This window comes from Annulohypoxylon truncatum, assembly GCF_022578515.1.
Source record: "Annulohypoxylon truncatum strain CBS 140777 unplaced genomic scaffold F4807scaffold_1, whole genome shotgun sequence".
In the NCBI taxonomy this organism is placed as follows: domain Eukaryota; kingdom Fungi; phylum Ascomycota; class Sordariomycetes; order Xylariales; family Hypoxylaceae; genus Annulohypoxylon; species Annulohypoxylon truncatum.
This window is the reverse complement of record NW_025953787.1, coordinates 1011411-1031379: the sequence shown is the minus strand read 5'-3', so window position 1 is coordinate 1031379 and position 19969 is coordinate 1011411. Positions and strand designations below refer to the sequence as shown.

At 49.5% G+C, this 19969-nt stretch overlaps 6 protein-coding genes across 6 annotated transcripts; 3 read left to right on the top strand and 3 right to left on the bottom strand.

The window, feature by feature from the left end:
- Positions 1-339: 339 nt before the first annotated feature.
- F4807DRAFT_455291 (acetoacetyl-coenzyme A synthetase) lies at positions 340-2708 on the bottom strand (the record flags this gene model as incomplete). The annotated part of the gene is made up of 6 exons (XM_048000691.1): positions 340-498; positions 555-1154; positions 1205-1629; positions 1692-1983; positions 2037-2549; positions 2604-2708. 6 exons carry the CDS (start codon positions 2706-2708, stop codon positions 340-342), a joined length of 2094 nt encoding a protein of 697 aa, XP_047859360.1.
- Positions 2709-3557: 849 nt separating this feature from the next.
- On the top strand, positions 3558-6664 carry F4807DRAFT_9792 (uncharacterized protein). The gene is made up of 8 exons (XM_048003735.1): positions 3558-4436; positions 4484-4583; positions 4635-4798; positions 4858-5010; positions 5061-5278; positions 5335-5367; positions 5418-5548; positions 5627-6664. Exons 1-8 carry the CDS (start codon positions 4058-4060, stop codon positions 6459-6461), a joined length of 2013 nt encoding a protein of 670 aa, XP_047859359.1. The 5' UTR covers positions 3558-4057; the 3' UTR covers positions 6462-6664.
- Positions 6665-6908: 244 nt separating this feature from the next.
- F4807DRAFT_455289 (phosphoserine aminotransferase-like protein) lies at positions 6909-8325 on the bottom strand (the record flags this gene model as incomplete). Its single annotated transcript, XM_048000690.1, has 3 exons — positions 6909-7091; positions 7154-7346; positions 7403-8325. The coding sequence occupies 3 exons, from the start codon at positions 8323-8325 to the stop codon at positions 6909-6911; spliced, it is 1299 nt and encodes a 432-aa protein (XP_047859358.1).
- A 1600-nt stretch (positions 8326-9925) lies between these two features.
- F4807DRAFT_9839 (NAD(P)-binding protein) lies at positions 9926-11630 on the top strand. The gene is made up of 2 exons (XM_048003744.1): positions 9926-10457; positions 10556-11630. Exons 1-2 carry the CDS (start codon positions 10118-10120, stop codon positions 11308-11310), a joined length of 1095 nt encoding a protein of 364 aa, XP_047859357.1. The 5' UTR covers positions 9926-10117; the 3' UTR covers positions 11311-11630.
- Positions 11631-11637: 7 nt separating this feature from the next.
- Positions 11638-16769, top strand: F4807DRAFT_404717 (Trs120-domain-containing protein; the record flags this gene model as incomplete). Its single annotated transcript, XM_047996154.1, has 2 exons — positions 11638-12289; positions 12362-16769. Coding segments are annotated over exons 1-2 (4379 nt in total), but the record flags the coding sequence as incomplete, so codon positions are not given.
- Positions 16770-17614: 845 nt separating this feature from the next.
- Positions 17615-19398, bottom strand: F4807DRAFT_404715 (Asx homology domain-containing protein). Its single transcript, XM_047996153.1, has 3 exons — positions 18577-19398; positions 18123-18461; positions 17615-18050 (listed from the first exon to the last, which is right to left on the bottom strand). The coding sequence occupies exons 1-3, from the start codon at positions 19081-19083 to the stop codon at positions 17877-17879; spliced, it is 1020 nt and encodes a 339-aa protein (XP_047859355.1). The 5' UTR covers positions 19084-19398; the 3' UTR covers positions 17615-17876.
- Positions 19399-19969: the final 571 nt, after the last annotated feature.

Genomic DNA, 19969 nt, shown 5'->3' with positions numbered 1-19969 from the left:
CCGGTAGGTACTTCGTACCTAGGTAGATATGTTACACCATTTCAAACTGTTCACGATACCAAAAAGTACTCCAGCCCTATAGATTCCAAATCTTTATGCCTAGGTTGATTTATGTATAGCACACATTTCTTTAGGTACTGTTATCCAATATCTCGTAACCTAGAGATTATACGATTCCGTTGAAAATTCATCGTCAAGCTGCTCAATCCAATTTTACTACAAATTGAATACTAAAAAATACCCCGTCAAATATCATCTCCCGGTCCATTAATGGCGATGACCTACTACCACCGTAGATTCACGTTGATATATGTACCTAGGCAAGCGTATAATATTTCGTTATAGCTTTGCTCTAGGATTGGTTAGCTCTTCAACCTTGGCAAACTTGTAATAGTAATCTAAACTTTTGGGGTTGAGCAGTGTGCCGCTTGGCTTGATTATTTGGCCTGACACGATCTGCTTCACCGGCAGCTCAACCTTTTTGAGATTAACCGTAGTCTGTTCCCAAGTTAGTAAGTGTAATAAAGACACCAAGAAGGGTCTTTTTAGCTTACGGGTATCTCGGGAGTCTCAAACACATATTTAGGCACGTGCCTCTTGGTCATTTCTTTCCCGATAGCCTCTTTGACTTCGTTCACTAGCTTCGCGTCGAATTTATGGCCGGGTCGCATGAGTAAGAATAACAATACACTCTCATCGTTATCTTGAGGTCGTCTTTGTCCCACACATATCGAGTCAGCCACCCGATCTGCAAAGTTCCTCTCAAGAACATTGTAGATTTCCGCGGAGCCGAAGCGGACACCACCGGGATTCAGAACGCCATCGGCTCTTCCGAGGAAGGTGAGGTTCTTCGTGACCGGATGGAACACACAGAAATCTCCGTGTGCCCATACATGATCGTACCTAGCGAAATAGGAGGAGTGGAACTTGGACCCAGGCACTCCTACAGGAGTTTTATCACCCCATAGATAAAGTGGCACGTTGGGGAACGATTCTGTGGCTACAAGCTCTCCGGGTGTTCCATCTGGAACTTCCTTTCCAGGGCCAGGAGGGAGTAGTGAATCGTACAATGCTATCTTGACTCCAAGAGATGGCCCTTGAGTTCCTCCCACGTAAACCGGAGTGAGTGGGTTGCCTAATCCGAAACAGCCAGCCTAAAACAAAGTCAGTAGACAGTTATCTCTAAATATACTCTACATCTTACAATGTCAGTTCCTCCAGATATGTTGCTAAGGTGAACCTGGGCCGGAAATCCCTTGTCGTAAAACCATTCGAATGTCTGCTCTGGAAGTACCATGCCGGTGCTCGTCACAACCCGTAAACTCGATAGATCCGTGATTTGCCTTGGCGAGATTCCCGCCCTAGCGATCTCGTAAAACCATCGAGGGCTAGTTCCAAATTTTGTGACTTTCTGATCGCCAATCAACTTGACAAAAGTTTGAAGGTCTGGCTGGAAAGGGGATCCATCATATAAGACGCATCGACCACCGATAAGTAGATAGGTTACTGACACGAGATACATAATCCAGCCCGTAGTCGTATACTGCAGCGCGACGCTGTCTGGCCGACCATCTTCGTGAAGACGGCCTTCTTTGAGGAGGCTCATAAGACCACCGCCGACGGAGTGTACTGAGAAGTAATCATTAAATCATGGACTTTTCATCAACCAAGGTAACCATGGAATCCTATACCTATCGCTTTCGGAACACCGGTCGTTCCTGACGAGTAACAGATGAGGAATGGTTCGTGAAAGGCAATCCGAATGATTGGCGGGGGCAACACTGCGTCGCCTTTATCAATGAACGATTCCAGGGTCTGCGCCTTTGGGATGTTGCTTATATCCAAGGCATCTCTAAAGCGTCGGATCGAGATCAGACCTGAGAAATTAGTACAGCTCTCCATTCCCGAGACAATGCCAGCCATCTTCTGACGCAAGTCCACACGTTTGCCGTTGTAAAGAGCTGCATCGTCCATGAAGATGTACTGGTGTTCATGAGTAACCTAGCGCATGCTTAAAAAGGAGTAGTCCATCCTACCTTAGGGTTGATCTGAACAGTCCTCTGCAATATCCCTTGGACTCCCATATCGGTCGAGCTGCTACTGAAGATGGCACCCAACCATCCCGTGGCGATGAAGAGGACAAGGGTCTCTACACTGTTGGAACCAACGACAGCTATTCGGTCTCCTCTTCTTACACCGCCGACGTGAAGAGCAGATGCGTAAAGAGCTGCGAGTTTTCGTAGTGTAACCCATGTGACATGCCTGGTTTCGGTCACGCCCTCCCGAACCTCGGTCACGGCGATCTTAGAATTCTCTTTTCCTATCATGCCATGATGATCGGTGGGATCTCGAGACTTGCGAGACCACAGAATATTCTCTGCCCAATTGACGTGTACTCCCTCAAACCAAGGTGGGATAGTGTCGATTGGCCTGCTCTCATCTACAGCTCTGTTGTATGAGCCAGTGTAAAGTAGGTTTACATACTCAAAGACCTCGCAGAAAAAGTCGGAACGTTTAGAGGTAGAATACTGATACAGCTCTTGGAATGTCTAGTATTGGTCAGCCAGTATCCGAACAACCGTCTATGACCCAATCATTCTCACCTTGAGACTCAGATTATACTTATTGTTCAAACGCTGCATCAACTCATACATCTGTGTCTTTTCGGGGTTGGGATGCTCCCACAGCTTCCTTGGAATTGTGGCCATTTTGCTTTGAGTTCCTGGGCGAGTAACCATGCCGTCTCACGCAAGTCTCCTACGACGATTCACCTACCTAGGTACTACCCAGGTATGTAGTTTAAGGTTGACGTCTGATGGAATCTCGCACATGTGAGGGAGATCCCGGCCTTTGCTACGTCCGTCCAGCCACCCTCGCGCCTTCGGCACTGTGCTTATTGATGGGGTAAACCAAATCCCTCAATGTCCGGATTCATTGTTCCCCCTTTTTTAGAAGATTCAGAAGACATCCGCGTAGATTTCAATCTTCTGGAAATACCTACCTACACTCAGCTATAAAAGGATATACCTACTAGGTACTTAAAGATTTGAAGCTTCAGCTGTCTGTCTAAATTAGCTGGTATCCATATAAAAACACCTTTCGATGATGATTAGTAGAAGAACCAATCACAAGCCGATGAATTGCGCCAAATTAGAGGACCCAGTATTCATATCGATACTAATACTGGCCGCTGTGCCCCGCATCCCGCACTTTCCCCAATAAGCTCCGCATTCTTGATTGACTGCCGTCCGCCATCGTTGATTCTTTCTAATACCAACCTACCTAAGTGTATACATCCACGTTGTTAATAATTTGAGGTGAAGGCTGAAGATATTTCATCGAGCTACTAATTGTTAGTTTGGAGTGCCCAGAGCCCAGTTTGTCATTTCGTCTACTTGAAAGTGATTGAATTGCCTCTGTATCACGAAAGAAAGCAGTATAAAAGGGGGTTATTCTGTATGAATAGTTACATATCGAAGATATCCAGGATTTTTACTTGACGAGTTACCGAAGCTTAGACGAACATGATCATATGAACCCTACTCCATGAGCAACCAACAGTATCGAAATTGGGCAATCCCACGAGGATGTGTCAGCGAACAGCTATCCTGCGCAGTTCATGCTGGAAGAGCAATAACACCAATTGTTAAGCGTGCTGCAATCTTAACGGTCCAATCATAGAGCCCTCGTCGCTTTATTCTAGACCGAAGCGGCGAAATCTTTGACCTCTGCTGCCTACCTCATGTACGAACAGAGCCTACCTGCCTTGCTAGTTCTAAGCTACGTCAATTGGTGGGGATTTAATGGACGAGTTCATCTGTGATATTAGCCGCGAGAGCTCTATCACCCCACAATCCCCAAGGGAGCCCCTCATGAACTCGCGAACATGGCGATTGATGAAGCGGTGCCCCACGTAGAGAGGTAGGTTAAACACATGTATGTTACGAGGCATGGCAGGTTGTTTCTCTCTTTTCCCTGATCTCTTTTACCTAAGTCTCAGTATTTTTCATTTTGTAGACCCGACGGGTTGACTGCTAGCTTTATCTGGGTATTCACGATGGCGGAGCCGAAGACCGGACTTGTCCTTGGCTATAATGGCATTCACCCCTTTTCAAAGGTGAAAATCACCGACCGCGCTTCCGTCCAAGAGCTTCTCAGGACCCTCCTCGACCCCCTCGAGCCGTTCTTCTCTCCATTGAAAGCCCGAGTGAAATGTCCTGGAGCTACTGCTGTCAGGTTTGACCAGACTGCCTCCGAGGTAGAAGGTATATGTCGACCTCTCTGGGGTTTAGCTTGTCTTCTGGCCGGAGGCGGTGATTACCACGGGAAAGAATGGTGGATTCAGGGGATCAAGTCAGGAACCGACCCCGAAAATCCAGAGTACTGGGGATATCCACGAGATAACGACCAAAGAATGGTAGAGATGTGCCCTCTTGGTATGGAGCCATCGCAACTATCAAGACTGTAGCTTACGAGTAAACAGGCTATGCGCTAGCCGTTGCCCCTGAAATATGGCAATCATTCAATCAAAGAGAACGAGAAAATGTTGAAAACTGGTTGGGCAATTCAATAAACGAGAAGAAGTAAATTCAACCGAACTCATTATTCAGATCGTAAAACTAATGGTATTCCAGCATGCCCAATACCAACTGGCTCTGGTTCCGTGTTTTTGCAAACCTTGGCCTGAAGAAGAACGGCGGCAAATTCTCGCAAGAGCGGCTAGATCGTGACATCGAGCACCTCAATACCTTCTACCGTGGTGGCGGTTGGTCGAATGACGGACCGGAGGGAATTCACCGTACGTCGACACCTTAGACATCAACATGGTTGAGAGACTAAATTTAAGCCCCTTAATAGAGATGGACTACTACTCTTCAAGTTTCGCCATACAATTCTTGCAGCTTCTCTATGCGAAATTAGCGGGCGAGGACGAGCCAGCACGAGCCGAGGAATTTAGAAACCGTGCCAAACAAGTTGCGCTTGACTTGATCCACTACTACGACAACGAAGGTAAGGTAATCACTTGCCTAAACCTCCCACTATCTAACACATCCCTTCAGGTCGGTCTATCCCCTTTGGTCGCAGCGTAGGCTATCGATTCGCGATGGTGTCATTCTGGGGCGCCTTAGCTTACGCCGGAGTTGAGTTACCCGAGCCGCTTACCTGGGGGATGGTGAAAGGCGTGGTTCTGCGACACCTGCGATGGTGGCAAACACAGCCTGACATATGGAGTCCAAGCGGAACGCTGACTATTGGGTATTCATACCCTAATATGTATGTAAGTAATAGCAAACCCCTTTATCTAAATTATAGAATCTTGCTTATGGAGAATAGATGGCAGAGAACTACAACAGCCCCGGTAGTCCGGTAAGTCACAAGCCCTATATACGATATTCACATACTAACTAAGATCAAAGTATTGGGCCTGCCTAGCCTTCATCTGTCTCGCCGTACCCCCAGAGCACCCCTTCTGGACCTCTGAGGAAGAGTTCGCCAGCCCGGTCATTCCACAGATCAAGGAGCTACCACAACCAGGCCACATCGCAAGGCAAGCTCCAAACCCCCTTTCCCCTTAAACCCCTATCTTTGCAGCTCCATCTCGCTAACCAGATACCCAAACCCGCAGCTACCTCGGCAACCACGGCATGCTCCTCTCCTCCGGTCAAGCCTGCAGCTACCCGATGAAAGGCACGCACGCCAAGTACGGCTGCTTCGCGTACAGCTCGGCGTACGCGTACTCAGTACCACCAGGGCTCTTCACTTTAGAACAATACGCGCTAGCCTCGCAGCTCGGCTTCTCCGACGACGGCGGCGAGTACTGGAAGACGCGCCGCGCGTCCTCGTACGCGGCCCTCGAGCACCGGGGCCCGGCCCAAAACCAAACCCCCGTCCTCGTGTCGGTCTGGACCCCGTTCCCCGACGTCGCCGTGCGCACCACGCTCGTCCCGCCCGACGCCGCCACGCCGAACTGGCACCTGCGCGCGCACCAGATCGTCGCCGGCAGAGAGGTAATGACCGCCGACGGCGCCTTCGCCATCAGCAACCAGCGCGCGCCGGACGGGCGCTACCTCGACCCGTACGACGCCGCGAAGTGCGAGGGCACGTTTCCCAGGATCATCGGCAACTACGACCTCGCGACGCCGGCGGGCTGGGCCGGAGGTGCCGAGGGCGCGTTCGCGGTGTCGAAGGGGGCCGTGGGCATCAAGGCGCTCGAAGGCAACGGCGGAGGAGTCGCGCGCGCCGCGAACCTGGTGAACGCGGACCCGAACTCGAATCTGGTGGAGAGTCGGACGGTGATCCCGACGCTGCAGCACACGATCAAGGCCGGGCAGACGGTGGCGTATGTTTCGGCCATCTACGCGAAGCCGTCCGGAGAGGGCGTGCCGAAGGAGACGTATTTGGACGGGTGGGAGAAGCCACCGGAGGTCCCTGGGTGGTTGAAGGCTGAGTTGGGGATTTAGCCGTTTTCGATAGCTGCGTACTTACCTTTCTACCTGCCTACCTGGATAGGAAAATGACGTAAAGATTCAATATAGATATAAATGGATGTGCCTTGGGGCCTAGATGAATAGTATATTTTGTCTAGCGTACCTCGTATGCCAATGTTTCTATATGTGTGTGACGATCTAACCGCCATGTTGAATGCTGTTTTGGTTCCCCCCTTTGCCGTACCATGCGATGCGTGAACTCAACGCCGACCTTGCATAATAAGAAAAATTAGGCATGGTAACATGCCAGACTTACCACCTCCGGCGATACAATCCTTACCATTACCAAAGCAACTCTGCATTCCTGGCGCATCAGTCCCTCCACGTTCAGACCAGAGTCGTACAGGAAGTACATAGTCGCTTGTTTCACAGCAGACGATGGTTTTACTCCTATCGTCGCTGTTACCTTATACAGGAGCATTACGCCTGAGCCTGAGCAAAATTGACTATGAAGTCGGCGAGCTGCTGGGCCCCTGCGAGTGGAATCGAGTTATAGTTGCTGGCACGAATGCCGCCAACACTTCGATGACCCTTCAGGCCGGTGAGGCCACGAGCAGTTGCGTCCTTGAGGAACTTTGCCTCTGTACTCTCCGTGTCGCCTCCCTATAATTAAAATTAGCGATACTTACAAAAGGTAAAACGTGCCAAATTTGGCATTCACTTACGGCTGTCACGCGGAAACAAATGTTCATCCTGGAGCGGACCGACTTATCGGGAACAATTCTGTAGATGCTCGGGTACGATTCGAGCGCCTTGTAGATGATTTCCGCTTTCTGGTTGGCGACGGCTTCTTGGCCGTCGACCTTATCTGGGAAGGTCGCAAGCAACTTCTTGAGCACTTGACCGGCTATATAGACGCTGTATTGTAACGTTAGACCATTAGAACGCAAGTATTAACTGGTGAGAGGTCGTACTCAAAGATGCTAAGTGTGTTGTACAGACTGTTATTTTTGGCGATGGTCTCGTATGAGAATATAACCGGAGGAATGGGGAGCCCGAGTTTTCTCATTAATGCCGGAGAAGGTTGCGGGCATGCCGGTGGCAATAGGCTCTTCTTAATGATTACTACGGTTACTCCGGTCGAGCCGAGATTCTTCTGTGCACCGAAGAAGATAAGCGAGAAGTTTTCGACAGGAATTCTTCTGGATAAAATGTTTGACGACATGTCCGCGACGACAATAGGACGCACGCCATTCGAATCGGGACCAAGAGCATCGGGAAATTTGGGATACTCAACTCCGTCTACAGTTTCGTTGTCACAGTAGTATACCATGGCGGCATTCTTGGACAAATTCCACGTGCTCTCATCTGGAATCTTGCCGAATTTGCCCTGATTCACGGTCCGGGAATCGGTAGCCAGGTTAGTGTACTCCGGGCCGAGAAGACGGCCGGCTTCTTGATAAGCCTTCAACGACCAGCCGCCTGTCACTAGGTAGTCCAGCTTCAAGTCAGAATCGATGGCTTTCTTGAGTACTGCTACGAGTTCTTCTTGGTTCGCCTCTTCCTCGCTTTGAGCACCCAATTGCTTCAGAATTTCGGCCTTTTTCCTAGTTACCCAAGCGCCAACAAGGTTGTACATAGTAGCGGAAAATTCGCCACTTCCGCCGCCTTGCATGAAGAGAACTTCATAGTCGTCCGGAATATCGAGGTAGGTAGCCAAGTCAGCCTTTGCTTGATTAATGATGTCGGCAGCATATTGAGAGCGATGAGAATGCTCAGCAATGCCAAGTCCTGTATCTTTGTAATTCAGGAGAGCTTGGGAGGCGGTTTCAAGCACGGGAGTGGGCAATAAAGCCGGGCCCGCGCCGAAGTATGTGATCTCGGCCCTGGAGGGCATTTTGTAGGATTATAGATATAGACTAAGTATGTTCAAAGGGAAAGTATATTGGACATGTAATGATGGAATTGGCTTCTATCCAAATTGATTCAAAGGTAAAACTGAGTCTCGTAGGGCTGAGTCATCCGATTCCGATCGTCTAAGTGGATAGAATTTCAATTGTAGGTAGCAAGTGAAAACAGGTGACAGCTTGAATGATTCGGGTTTTCTGATTCCCGACGTCGGAAGCAATAAGATAAAAAGAAATTCTTACTCAATACATATCACGGACCGGACTAAATAATAGCTGGAACTTTAATGTAGTCAACTCCGAGCCGGTCTTGGAAACCTTGAATTATAGTACCACAAGATAGCTCCTAAAAACGAATATTTTAGATTATTCTCACAGCAAACACTTGCCATGTGCTCCTCAACCTCTACCGGTATCCTTTTTTGCTTACCTAGGTGTCGCCCACACGCCCGCGTGGGTGGCATAGGCAGTCTTGCGATCTTCCGACAAACGTCTAAAAATGGTGTCGGCCCAGGTTTCCCCAGATTTATCTAAAAAGGGTTAAAGAAGAAAGGAATAAAAGAGGGTACTATGAAGAAACGGTCGAGACACGATGTGTTAGTATACTGAGCTGCTGTTGCATTGCATCTGTGATATCCGAGATGGCTGCCGAAACCAAACTGACACTACAACCTCGGCCGTGCTGAGATCCCGCAAACCCCAACTCGAGCAAGGACAGCACCCGAGAGGTCGACTTGTTAGCTTGCGTCGCAGCTAGTCCTCTTTTATTTATTACTCAGTCATTACAGGACATGCATGACATTACATCGTACCTGACACATCGATACCTCAACTCTGGGAACAGGCGGAATTCGTCCATGCCGAGAGCTGTTTCGACCTCGTCAAGACAAGAACAGCACGTTTCTTCTAGGCCTACTCACCCTCCTCACCCACCTCCTCACGCGGCTGTAGCGTGCGTAGTGGGGTCAATGATATTCCTGACCTCCCTTTTCGTCCTTTCGGGATGTGTCAATTGCCGGCTTGGGCCACAGGGAAACCCCATTAGGGGAGTTAGAGGCGAGGTTGACTGATCCGCACATTAGACTGAGATAGTTAGGGACGATAGCTATCAAACGTAAGTGCAGTGTAATAGGGCGACATATAATTGATCCAGATATTAATATGTTGGTCTCGATGGTTTAAACTTGGCCTTTTGGCTCACTCCTTGACAATTATCACGAACCAATTCCCCGTTTCTTGTGATGTTGAAGGGAAGACAGTCCCTACTGCATGAGAGAGAGGCTGACCCTCACTTGCATTTGCTCGTATATTATTTTCCCATTGCGATCGATTGCGGTTGTGGTGATGCGGGCCCGTTGCTAGAATTGGATTTGTCTTTAGTGGCGTCCGGTTGCTGATTTGCCAGCGGCTTGAAGCGAATCCTCAAAAGCAAGCGAAAGAGAAGAGCGGAAAAGGTGGAAATGTCCGAAAGGAAGACCACCGAGTCATCAGGTCCAGCACGACATTCGCATTCCGTCCCTGCAGCATCTTTCCGTGCGTTAAGCTAAGCTACCTTTGCTATTACCCAGCACCTACCTTGTCTTCCTTACCTAAGCTCCCTAAGCCATATCTTTTCCTTTTCTCCTTCTTTCATCGCGCAAGTTTGCGCGACTCGAGAGTCCCAAGACGAAACTGCTCTCCTCTAGCCTCGCCCGTACTTTTGCAGCCCGCATTGTGCGAGCCTGAGATGCCAATTCGCAGTTTTCTTGGCTAGATGCTCTTTCGCGACCGGAATCCCGACTAATGAATCGTATTGTAGCGACGCATAATTCCCCGCGAACATGGTTCCTAACTTCGTCCCTGACTCCTTTGGCCGTCCGATTGATAAGGCAATTGCTCACCCACGGTGACTATGTTGTCGCTTGCCTCCCTCCTCACGAAATCGAGCACGATGATCGAAGCGCTGAGTTCCGTGAGCTGGTCAACGAATGCAAGAGCAATCGCAAGGATCGGGAAGGTTGGAAAGATCGCATTCGGAGCATACGTTGCGATGGTCGAGTTATGGGCCAATGCAGTGCCGCGGTGGCGGAGGCCAAGCATGTGTTTGGACGCATAGATATTCTACTGTGTTGCACATCTGAAGGTATGCGAACTGTTCTCCACGCGCAGCCCACGAACATTCCACATGCACACTCGAGCGGGGCAAAACAGGATGCTTACAAGATGATTTTCTCCAAACAGCCATTGTTGGAACTGTGGAAGAGCTATCCACCACCCCGGCGACGCAGAATTTAGTTCGCGACCAATTCGAGACCATCTTCTTCTCTCAGGTGAACTTCATAAAAGCTTCGCTTCCAACATTTCGCACGCAGCATACCGGTCATATTATGATCCTCACGAGTCTCGGCGGACATATAGGCACGCCCGGAATGCCTATATATACAGCGGCGACATGGGCGCTTGAAGGATTTTGCGATTCGCTGGCTTATGAAGTTGCGCCCTTCAATATCAAGGTGACGATAGTGCAACCGCACAAGGAGATACAATCTTTGACCAACAAGATCGTGTTCTCCCCTTCGTTGCCATATTATGACAGCGAAAATAACCCAGCGCCTAGCGTCAGGGATATGCTCACGAATGTGCTGAATCTAAATCCCGAGACTGCTCTCGAGCCGTCAGAAACGGATATTATTCAAAGGTACCCCAGACTCCCCCCTTCCTCAATAGACCGTCTCGTGGGTGAGACAGTGTATGCTCTTACTGCTATTGGTGGGCACGAGAATCCGCCGGCGCGCCACATAGTGGGATTTGAGGGAGCCGAGGCCGTGAAGGAGAAGTTAAAAACGGTGACGGAAGAGCTGGAAGACTTTGTCGAAGCAAGTGTTGCAGTTGATATTTTCGACACCGAGCTGAAGAACGAAGCGACGCAAGGTAAAGCTAAGGCGGAAGGGAAACCCGAAGGAACCGGAGCTCCGTCAAGTACCACGCCGACATAGTAAATAGTGAAGTTGGTAGGAGATATGGGGCTTATACATTGTACAAATAAACGTCAATATGAAGGTGAGAATATATTCTGCCGAGTAGAATTGCTCTCACGAACTTGAACTGATGCTGTTTATGTACATGCGATCCTGGAAGCTAAAATTGCGTAGATTCCACAGCTCATCACTTATGAGCATGGTGGCCTGACATTCCGAAATTAGGTGAGCAAGATCTGAACTTGCTGAAGTATTTATTTAGAGAAGTTGAAACATTTGGGTTTCCATGTGCATTAACTTCTTTTTATACTTTAGAGACGTCTACTTATACATGCAATTTATCGAATTTGATTATCATATTAAGACTGCACTTGCCCGGATCGTAGGTGCTATGCTATGTACGTACCTGGATACGTAGGTACATGCTTGTCAAACCCCGGACGGCAGTTTCTCTTTCTGGATTACCCCTGTTTACTACCCTGGACCCTGATTGGTTAGTTATCTTTGACGGCGCACGAGGCTCAGGAGCTTGATCTTGGGCTTCGTTCGCATCATAATTCTTAGCTTTCTTTTATGAAGAGCATTACATTTGAACGTATTAATAACGATCCCGCGTATGATTCTACTCGTCTGTGAGCCAATCAGATACCGAGATTAAACCAGCAACCCCCCCAAATCTTAACATTGAAACGACGTTTGCGACGTACTTAAGCTCGTCTAAGAATCGAACGAACATTTGAACCGCGCGACTCCGAGTTACCCTACCCCTCCGTTTCCTGTAGGCATGCGGCTGTTCTGCCATGTCGGTATAAAGTCGAGGCAGATGTTAGGATGAGCCTGGACTCTATGTTACCCGTCGCCCCGGCAAGGGTGCGGGCATTAGTCTTGCCCGTCGGCCAGATCACGCGAGACAGGTTCTCCTCTTTCGTCCAGAGACTGAACGAGGAACATGTCGTCTACCTTCGCGACATCACTCCCGATGGGCGACCTAACCGGAGTAAGCTCCTTCGCAGTGACAAATTATTGAAAATATGTGAAGGGCCGCAAAACTAACGAACCCCCACACTAGACATGTTCTCTCCTCTTGCTTTTCCGAACGGTGCTATGTTCTACGATCTAATCACTTATGTGCCGCCCCCCTCACATCTCGCTTTAGCCCCCTTCGAGTTGTTCCGCGAACCTCTTGCTCTTATTGCCATCGCCGACGGAAAGGAGCTGGAAAATGTGGCGTTCAGCAAGAGACAGTCGGCCAACGGCTATGCGCCAACCATGGCAGAGAGGAACATAAGGTCCCTATACCAGGAGCTTGAGAATCTGCGAGACGCATATCCAAAAATACTCGCTCATGAGGTGCTAATTTTCGACTATGCGCCACATACCGACAATACGATCCCTATGCCCGAAGGCATCAAAACGATACCGTCGGTGGAAAAGTCGAAGAGAACCACGATTAAAGCAATAATGTGTGATATATCATCCCTGTTGCTAGCAGAGATGACGACTCTTGCCAAGTCTTATGAGGGGAAGACAACGATAGATTCCCCAGGTCAGACTCCGGCGAGGTCGGGCCTGAATGGGAACTCTAGCTGGACTTCAGATGATGCAAACCCGGCAGCGCGACGCAACTCGCAGCATTCGATACCGTCTATTACAAGGTCGGCATCTAGTAGTGGCGCCGGGGATAGGAACCAGGCCCGTATGTCAATGCCTGTCCCTTTCAAATCGCTCCCTTTTGGATCTAACAGCTCGACCCCCTCGGCGCGACCTACGACCCCCGTACATCGTAGCGGTCTATCTAACCCGCCAACTACCTTTGATGATATTGCTAGCGTGAACGGGAGCGTCTCTGACGCGACAAGTCCCGACCCGAAATCTCGACCAGACTCAGCCGGAGGCATGAAGCCAACCAATCAAGACAAGGTCTCGGTACAAGGCTTCGGTCCCGGTGGTTTAAATGAAAGATTCAGAAATAAGGGGCGAGGACGAGCGATAATCCTAGTCGGTTCCTTATACCTTCAAGCTGGTCGATGGACTGATGCGCTAAAGGAGCTTGCAGAGGGTGCCACCGTTGCGAAATCGATCAACGATCATCTGTGGCATGGTAAAGCGCTTGAGCTAATCACAATTTGCCTACTCCTACTTGGCTGGATTGGCGTTCAGTTTCAGGTTCCTACAATATGCCTACCTACAAATGACAAGGTTATTAGTAGTAGTACTAAGGGGCCGGATGCTGATGAGGGAGACCCTAACCAGCCGAAGCATCTATGGAATCTCCAGACTATCTTACCGGACCTCCTGGAGAGAATAGTAGGTCTATATTCTAGGATATCCGGTGAACAACTTCCCCCACTACCGCTGTCAGAGTCCATTATCCGATTCTGTACTTTGCTCACCGGTATTCATCTTTGTGACGGCAAGCTAGATAAGGAGTTCTTAGACGGGATTGTCCTCGGCAAATTGCCTATGAAATCCCTTACCACGTCGCCACGCCTAACCATTACTCCGCCTCGCGCCCAGATCACGACTCTTTTATTCAAAGCTTTTCCATCCTCTGCGCCCGAATTACTCACGACTGTAGACCGTGCGATTATTCTGAGTGGAATTGCGTCTGTACTTGGCTCACTGGGATTTCATAGGAAAAAGGCTATGGTTGTGCGGGAATTGGTATCGGTATTAATTGGAGGACTGGTCGAGGCAAGGACACGAGGCGCCGCTGAAGTCGGCATCCATCCAGCTGCTGGTCTAGTAGCTCTCAACGCCATGAACGGTCATGGTAATGGAGCATTGGCGCTTGAGCTTGGTGAAGGGGATATAGAGCATGGAATCGACGCTTTCCTCGGGTTGCTATGCAGAACTTACGGAGTGGTTAACTTCGACGATGCTGTCTGCGGGCCTTCTGACGAGTCGCGTCGGATAAGCGACACGGATGAGAAGGTCATCTCAAGGATCCAGAATCAATCGACGACTCGACAATTTGGTATGAGTAATGTCAAGCTCAATATTCTTCGAGCCTGTATCAACTTTTCCGAGGCATTACCGGACTTTAATGGAGTGCTAAAATTCTCCAGCGATTTATTGCGCACTGCTGGAAGCGGAGTTGCGCCAGGGCCACGTCGAGAAGATGCAGCTCCTACAATCACGAGAGAGGAGCAGATCAGGTTAGCGACCAACATTTCCAAGACATCCAGCCTTTCTCAAAGGCTAGGCCTGGGACATTTGTCCGCGGAATACTGGGACGAATTCCTTGTCCGAGGCATTACGATGGATCCTTTACCACCTACTAGGACACCCACATCACATCCAAAAAATGTGTTACCGGGTGTAACGACAACACGCACTTCACAGGATGTAAACCCTTTCATCTATAACCCATTCATACGAGCACCCGATAAAGTGGCAGTAGAGAGGACACTTGTTGCGGGAGAGACAGCAACTTTCAGAATCACACTCCAAAACCCTTATGAAATCGATGTAGATATCGAAAGCATTAAATTAGATGCGGGAGGAGCCGATTTTGAATCCTCGGTAACGAGCACAATAATAGGGCCATATCGTACACAGATCCTAAAGCTCACCGGCACACCTACAGCCGCAGGCCACTTGAAAATTACCGGAGCCATAGTGAAGGTGCGTGGATGTCGTGAAAGGAGGTTCCCTATCTTCCCCCAAGCATGGGCTCCGGATACGGAAACTAAAATTAAAGGGATTGGACTGGTGGCACTGGAGCAAAATAAGAAACTACCTTTCCCCGGACCTCCATTAAAGCCAGATAGCATTGGATTGAGCGTTATTTCCGCCCAGCCTGTTGTCGTCATCAAGTCTACGACCCTCTTCGAATCCTCGGTAATGATCCTAGAAGGAGAACGGCAGGTCTTCTCCGTGACGCTTCAAAACCTTTCATCAACTACGCCAGCGGATTTGCTGCTATTCTCATTTCAGGACTCAACACAAGGTCCTCTACAAACGGCCTTAACAAGCAGAGACGCAACGCCTGCAGAGCTGTATGAGTACGAACTCATTTTGGCAAGGAAACAAGCCTTGCGATTGCGCAAGATTGATGATTCGAAGAGATATATAGCTCCAGGAGGCACAGCTACTTTCGATTTTGAAATTCTCGGGAAACCCGGTCTTACTGATGCGACAATCCAAGTCGACTACGCACATTTGGGTGTACCCCAATCCGAGATCACTGACGAATTCCATACTCGGCAAGTCTGCCTTGACCTGACCATAACAGTCAACGCTAGTGTAGAACTTGCGAGAATGGATGTTCTGCCTATCAAAGGGGAGGTGCCTAAACCCATCTGGTCTCGCCTGGGCGCGGAGGGGCCGGAAACAGGATCTACATTATCTGATGACCACTGTTTGCTATTGTTGGATCTCCGAAACGCATGGCCAAGCGATATGCAAGTCTGCCTCAAAGCGGACGGTGACATCGTGATCCAGGAACACATCCTACCAGGAAATACAAATCGCATCGTCGTCCCGGTTCCGAGAGTGTACATAGACGACCCACACGCGTCAATACCAGCGCTCAACCCCTCCCGACAGCGCCAATTCGTCGTCAGCAGCAGCAAGATCACGCCCGACATCGAGCGCGGCAACCGCGAAGCGTTCTGGTACCGAGAGAAGATCCTGGAAAAGCTCTCGGGCACGTGGAAGACGCTGTCCGGGCCAGCCAGGCAGGGCACGATCGAGCTGCGCGGCCTGCGCCTCGCGCCCCGCATGATCGAGGCCATCAAGATCGACGAGGTCGGCATCGACATCTCCCTCGTCGGGGACGCCGAGGAGGAGCGGGAAGGCGAGGGCGAGGGCGGCGCCGCGCTTTACACGGACGAGTTCGCGCAGATCCGGGTCGTGGTGACGAACCGCACGGACGAGCCCATCTACCCGACGCTCCGGCTCACGCCGGCGCTGCGGCACCGGCCGCCGAACGTGGCGCTCGACTTTACTCGCAAGTTCGCGTGGATCGGCACGCTGCAGCAGAGCCTGCCGGCGATCGAGCCCAAGGGAGTGGCGCGCGTCGCGGTCGGCGCGATGCCGCTCTGCCGCGGCGAGTTCGAGATCTCGGCGTCGGTCGAGGAGACTAGGCTCTGGAAGGCGCCGCCGCCGGATAAGGGCGGCGATCAAGGTAAGGGTAAGGGTAAGGGTATAGGTGGGGATGGTAAGAAGATCGGCAGGGAGAGGAGCGAGACGGAGATCATGATGGATGCGGTGCTCGGCGCGAAGGAGAGGCGCATTTGGCATTCGAGACGCCCGTGTAGGGTTTTTGTGCGCGATAGATAGGTAGATCGGGTGGAGGGAGGGTGAGTGAAGAAAGATGCATGTGAGGGGTGAAGTTGCGTGGACATTGCGAAGTGAGGCATAGCGAAGTGTAGGGGCGGAAGGAAGGTGGAAAATGGGTAGAGCGAGGAAACACAAAATACGTCAATGTACAAAAGATTTAGAAACAGTAACTGATCATGAGATCTTTGAAAGCTTACACGATCCCGAGGAACTGCCGTGTATGCCGTTTTGTCCTTGGTATACGAGGTTGAGATTGTGTACCTATGGGACACACTTGAGCCACATCTGGCTAGCTACCATGAGGTAGTAGGTAAGTAAACTATGGGTTCGTAGGTTATCGTGGGAAGATAGCATCTTGTGTAAAGATGTGCTCGTGTATGTAGCACGGTGGGTGATGTGCATTGTAAGGGGGCATCATCCTCCCAGGCTAAACAGTGCTGGCCCTCATCCCCGGATACGGGATACGTTCATTAATCTTCTATTCTTCCACTTATGTAGGCATGTTTTAGATGAATAATGTTAACTCGATAATCCCAAGTCTTTTTTATTTGTATTTTACGCATACCTACCTACCTACCTACCTACCTGTATACCATATATCCTATCTACCTACTAGAATGCAATGGACGGAACCGAGAGTGATGGACAATGAGATAAATAATTGTCAAATAATTCATGGGAAACGATATAAATTGTAAGCCGAATGCTCATTGAAAATTTAGGTATAAAGACAATTGGGAAATGAGGAAAGGGGGTAAAAAGTTGATCTGGCCGTCTAGGGAATTGAACCCTAAGCTTATTAATACCCGTAGAATTGCTAAGCCGTACCAACACGGCCTTGACTTCCAAGGTTAGTGTAGTTTGTTGAGTCTGATAGGAGGTTATGAGATTATCGATATTCATATCTTCTACTAGAATACGTTCGATAAGGTAAGGAGAATGGTAGTATAATGGCTTCGCTCCAACCCGATAGGAGGAGATTCAGTGGAATATAAGGTATGCGGATACAATGTGTTGTAGATAAGTAGAGGTTTTAGCCGTTGATACATTCATTGAGATGATTTCCAGTGTAATAGAGGGGGTAAATAGTGCGCTGCGTGCCTGTTGGATAATATATGAAAAACGAATTGGGACGACTACGGCATTGTGTTTGTGAGTATCAAGGGTGGACTTATTCCTAAAGAGCTCAAAGACATCACATCTAATGGGCTACTTATAGTAGCATCAAGACTTCAAGACATCGTATCGATCGTCTCATCGTATAGATAAATTCCAAGAGCAACAATTGCTGTAGTTCTTCATAAGGCCATCACCGTGTCCGGAGGATGCTCACGTCCATCTTTCAGAACTTTATCCTCATTCTCCGGCCCCTCCTTGTCTGCTTGATCTCTTTCATTAGTTTCGACCCCTTGCATCGCACCGGGATCATCGTCGCTGTCGTTATCTCCGTCTTTTAGAATATCGTTCCCTATCTGCAGGACTTGCATTAGCCATATCCCACGTTGCTCGGGAGTCCTCGTTATATCTTTCTTCTTACTACTCACCTCATTATTCTCCCCATTTCTCTGCTTTGGCATAGGTATACCCCAGTCCTCCTCAAACCGAGCCGCAAGATACTCGTTGTAGTCGCCGAGCGCGCGCCTCCTATGCGCGGCTTGAGCCTGGCGGATCCACTCCGGGTCATGCCACCCCTTTCTTAGGTCTTCCTGGTACCGGGCTGCGTCGTGGCGGAAGTTATCATTATTCCTGAGTGCCGCGATGTCTGGTCTCGCGTTCTCAGTCCCGGCGTCTAGAACTTCCTTCTCATCTGGGAATTTGTCCAGGACCGACTTCTTCTCCTCCGGACTAAGGACATCCCATGCCTTACTGCTGCATAGTAAATCCTGCATCTTATGTTAACACGTATACAAACAGATTAGTAGAGTATGTTGGAGCGCAGAGAGTCGTTTATATATCACTTTATCGTTGAATGGACGTGTTGATATATGGGACACTTACCCGGAGGTTGACCTTAGCTAACGGCGCCCGGGGGTTAGTTAGCATCTCATCGGGGTTGTCGTATTTTGACCTGCTCTTCCGAGCGCTGGTCGGCGTATTCTTTACGGACTTAGTTTTCTTTAAGGCTGGTCCCTGGCCAGAGAGCTCATCCTCCCCCTCATCGTCGCTCACATCGATCATCATTACGTCTTTATTCGTGGCGGGAGTTGAAATTACTCCGGGCTGAGAGACGCCATTGCTGTTTGCTGTTGACGGGCGGCTGCTTGCGTGGGATTTAGAACGGGTGGTACGAACGGTGGTCGTATCACCGGGTTCATCTTGTTGTGAATCCTCTGTTCCAGTAGCCACGGAAACATTTGCACGAGTAGATGAGATCTCGTCTTCAGAGGAGTCGAGAGTGGTAAGGATAGGTGTGGGGCTATATTTCTTGGTATTCCTGGTCGATCTCCTGGTGGCCTCTCCGGGGTTGCTTGCGGGCGCGCTGGCGTTTTTCTTTCGCGGGGGCATAGTTGAAGGTTGCAAAGTTGAAGAATTAAGCGTAAATACCAGGTAGGGAAATAATAGTAACGGAGGAACTCCTGGATACTTCAGGAGAAAAGTAACCTGGAACTATTTGGGAAGGAAAGAGAGTAGATGAAAGACAACATGGAAGCTACACTGGAGTTTCTTCTATATATTCAGAAGGTGTCGATACCGTGATTTGGTTATCAGGTTATCGATAATTAGGTACCTATGTTAAGTACTAGGTACAGAGTACAAAGAACTTTGATAGTAGAGAATCATCATATATAATTTCTAAAATCATGTTTGCCAATTCCTGACATTAAACGGGCGAAGGCTGTGAGAGGTAGCATATAAGTGAGCGCATACAGTATGATGCCTAAAAGGGCAATACCAATCGGCAGGTCGGTGCCAACGATAGGTGGATTGGTTCTTTCCATTCTTTCCATCAGGTTAGCCCCACCTACTACATCAATTCCCCAATCCCTATCCTGGTGATCCCTGTAACCTCCCTGACGTTGCATTACCAAATCGGAATGGGAAGCCAAGCTGAGCCACGCCGCTTTTAGACTGAGCCTGAGCCCTGGATTTAGGCACGGACCACCTCAATGCGACCAATCATACTACGTATAAGGAAATAAGATCAACGGTTAGCGAGAGCCCGCTACGCAGGTAACGGCATACGCGCGCTTATTGAAAAAAAAAAAGGTTGCAAAACGCTGGAATCGAACCTGGCGCTGGAGATAAGTTGTTGCGAGGTAGCGAGGGTAGGTGGTTGGTGGTCAGAGCGCGGAGGCACGTAAGAGAGCCAGGGTTTAGGAGCTAAAAGGTGGATGCACCCAATCAAAAAAGTTGAAGCGGCGCTGGCGTATCGATAAGAAATTTAGCCAAT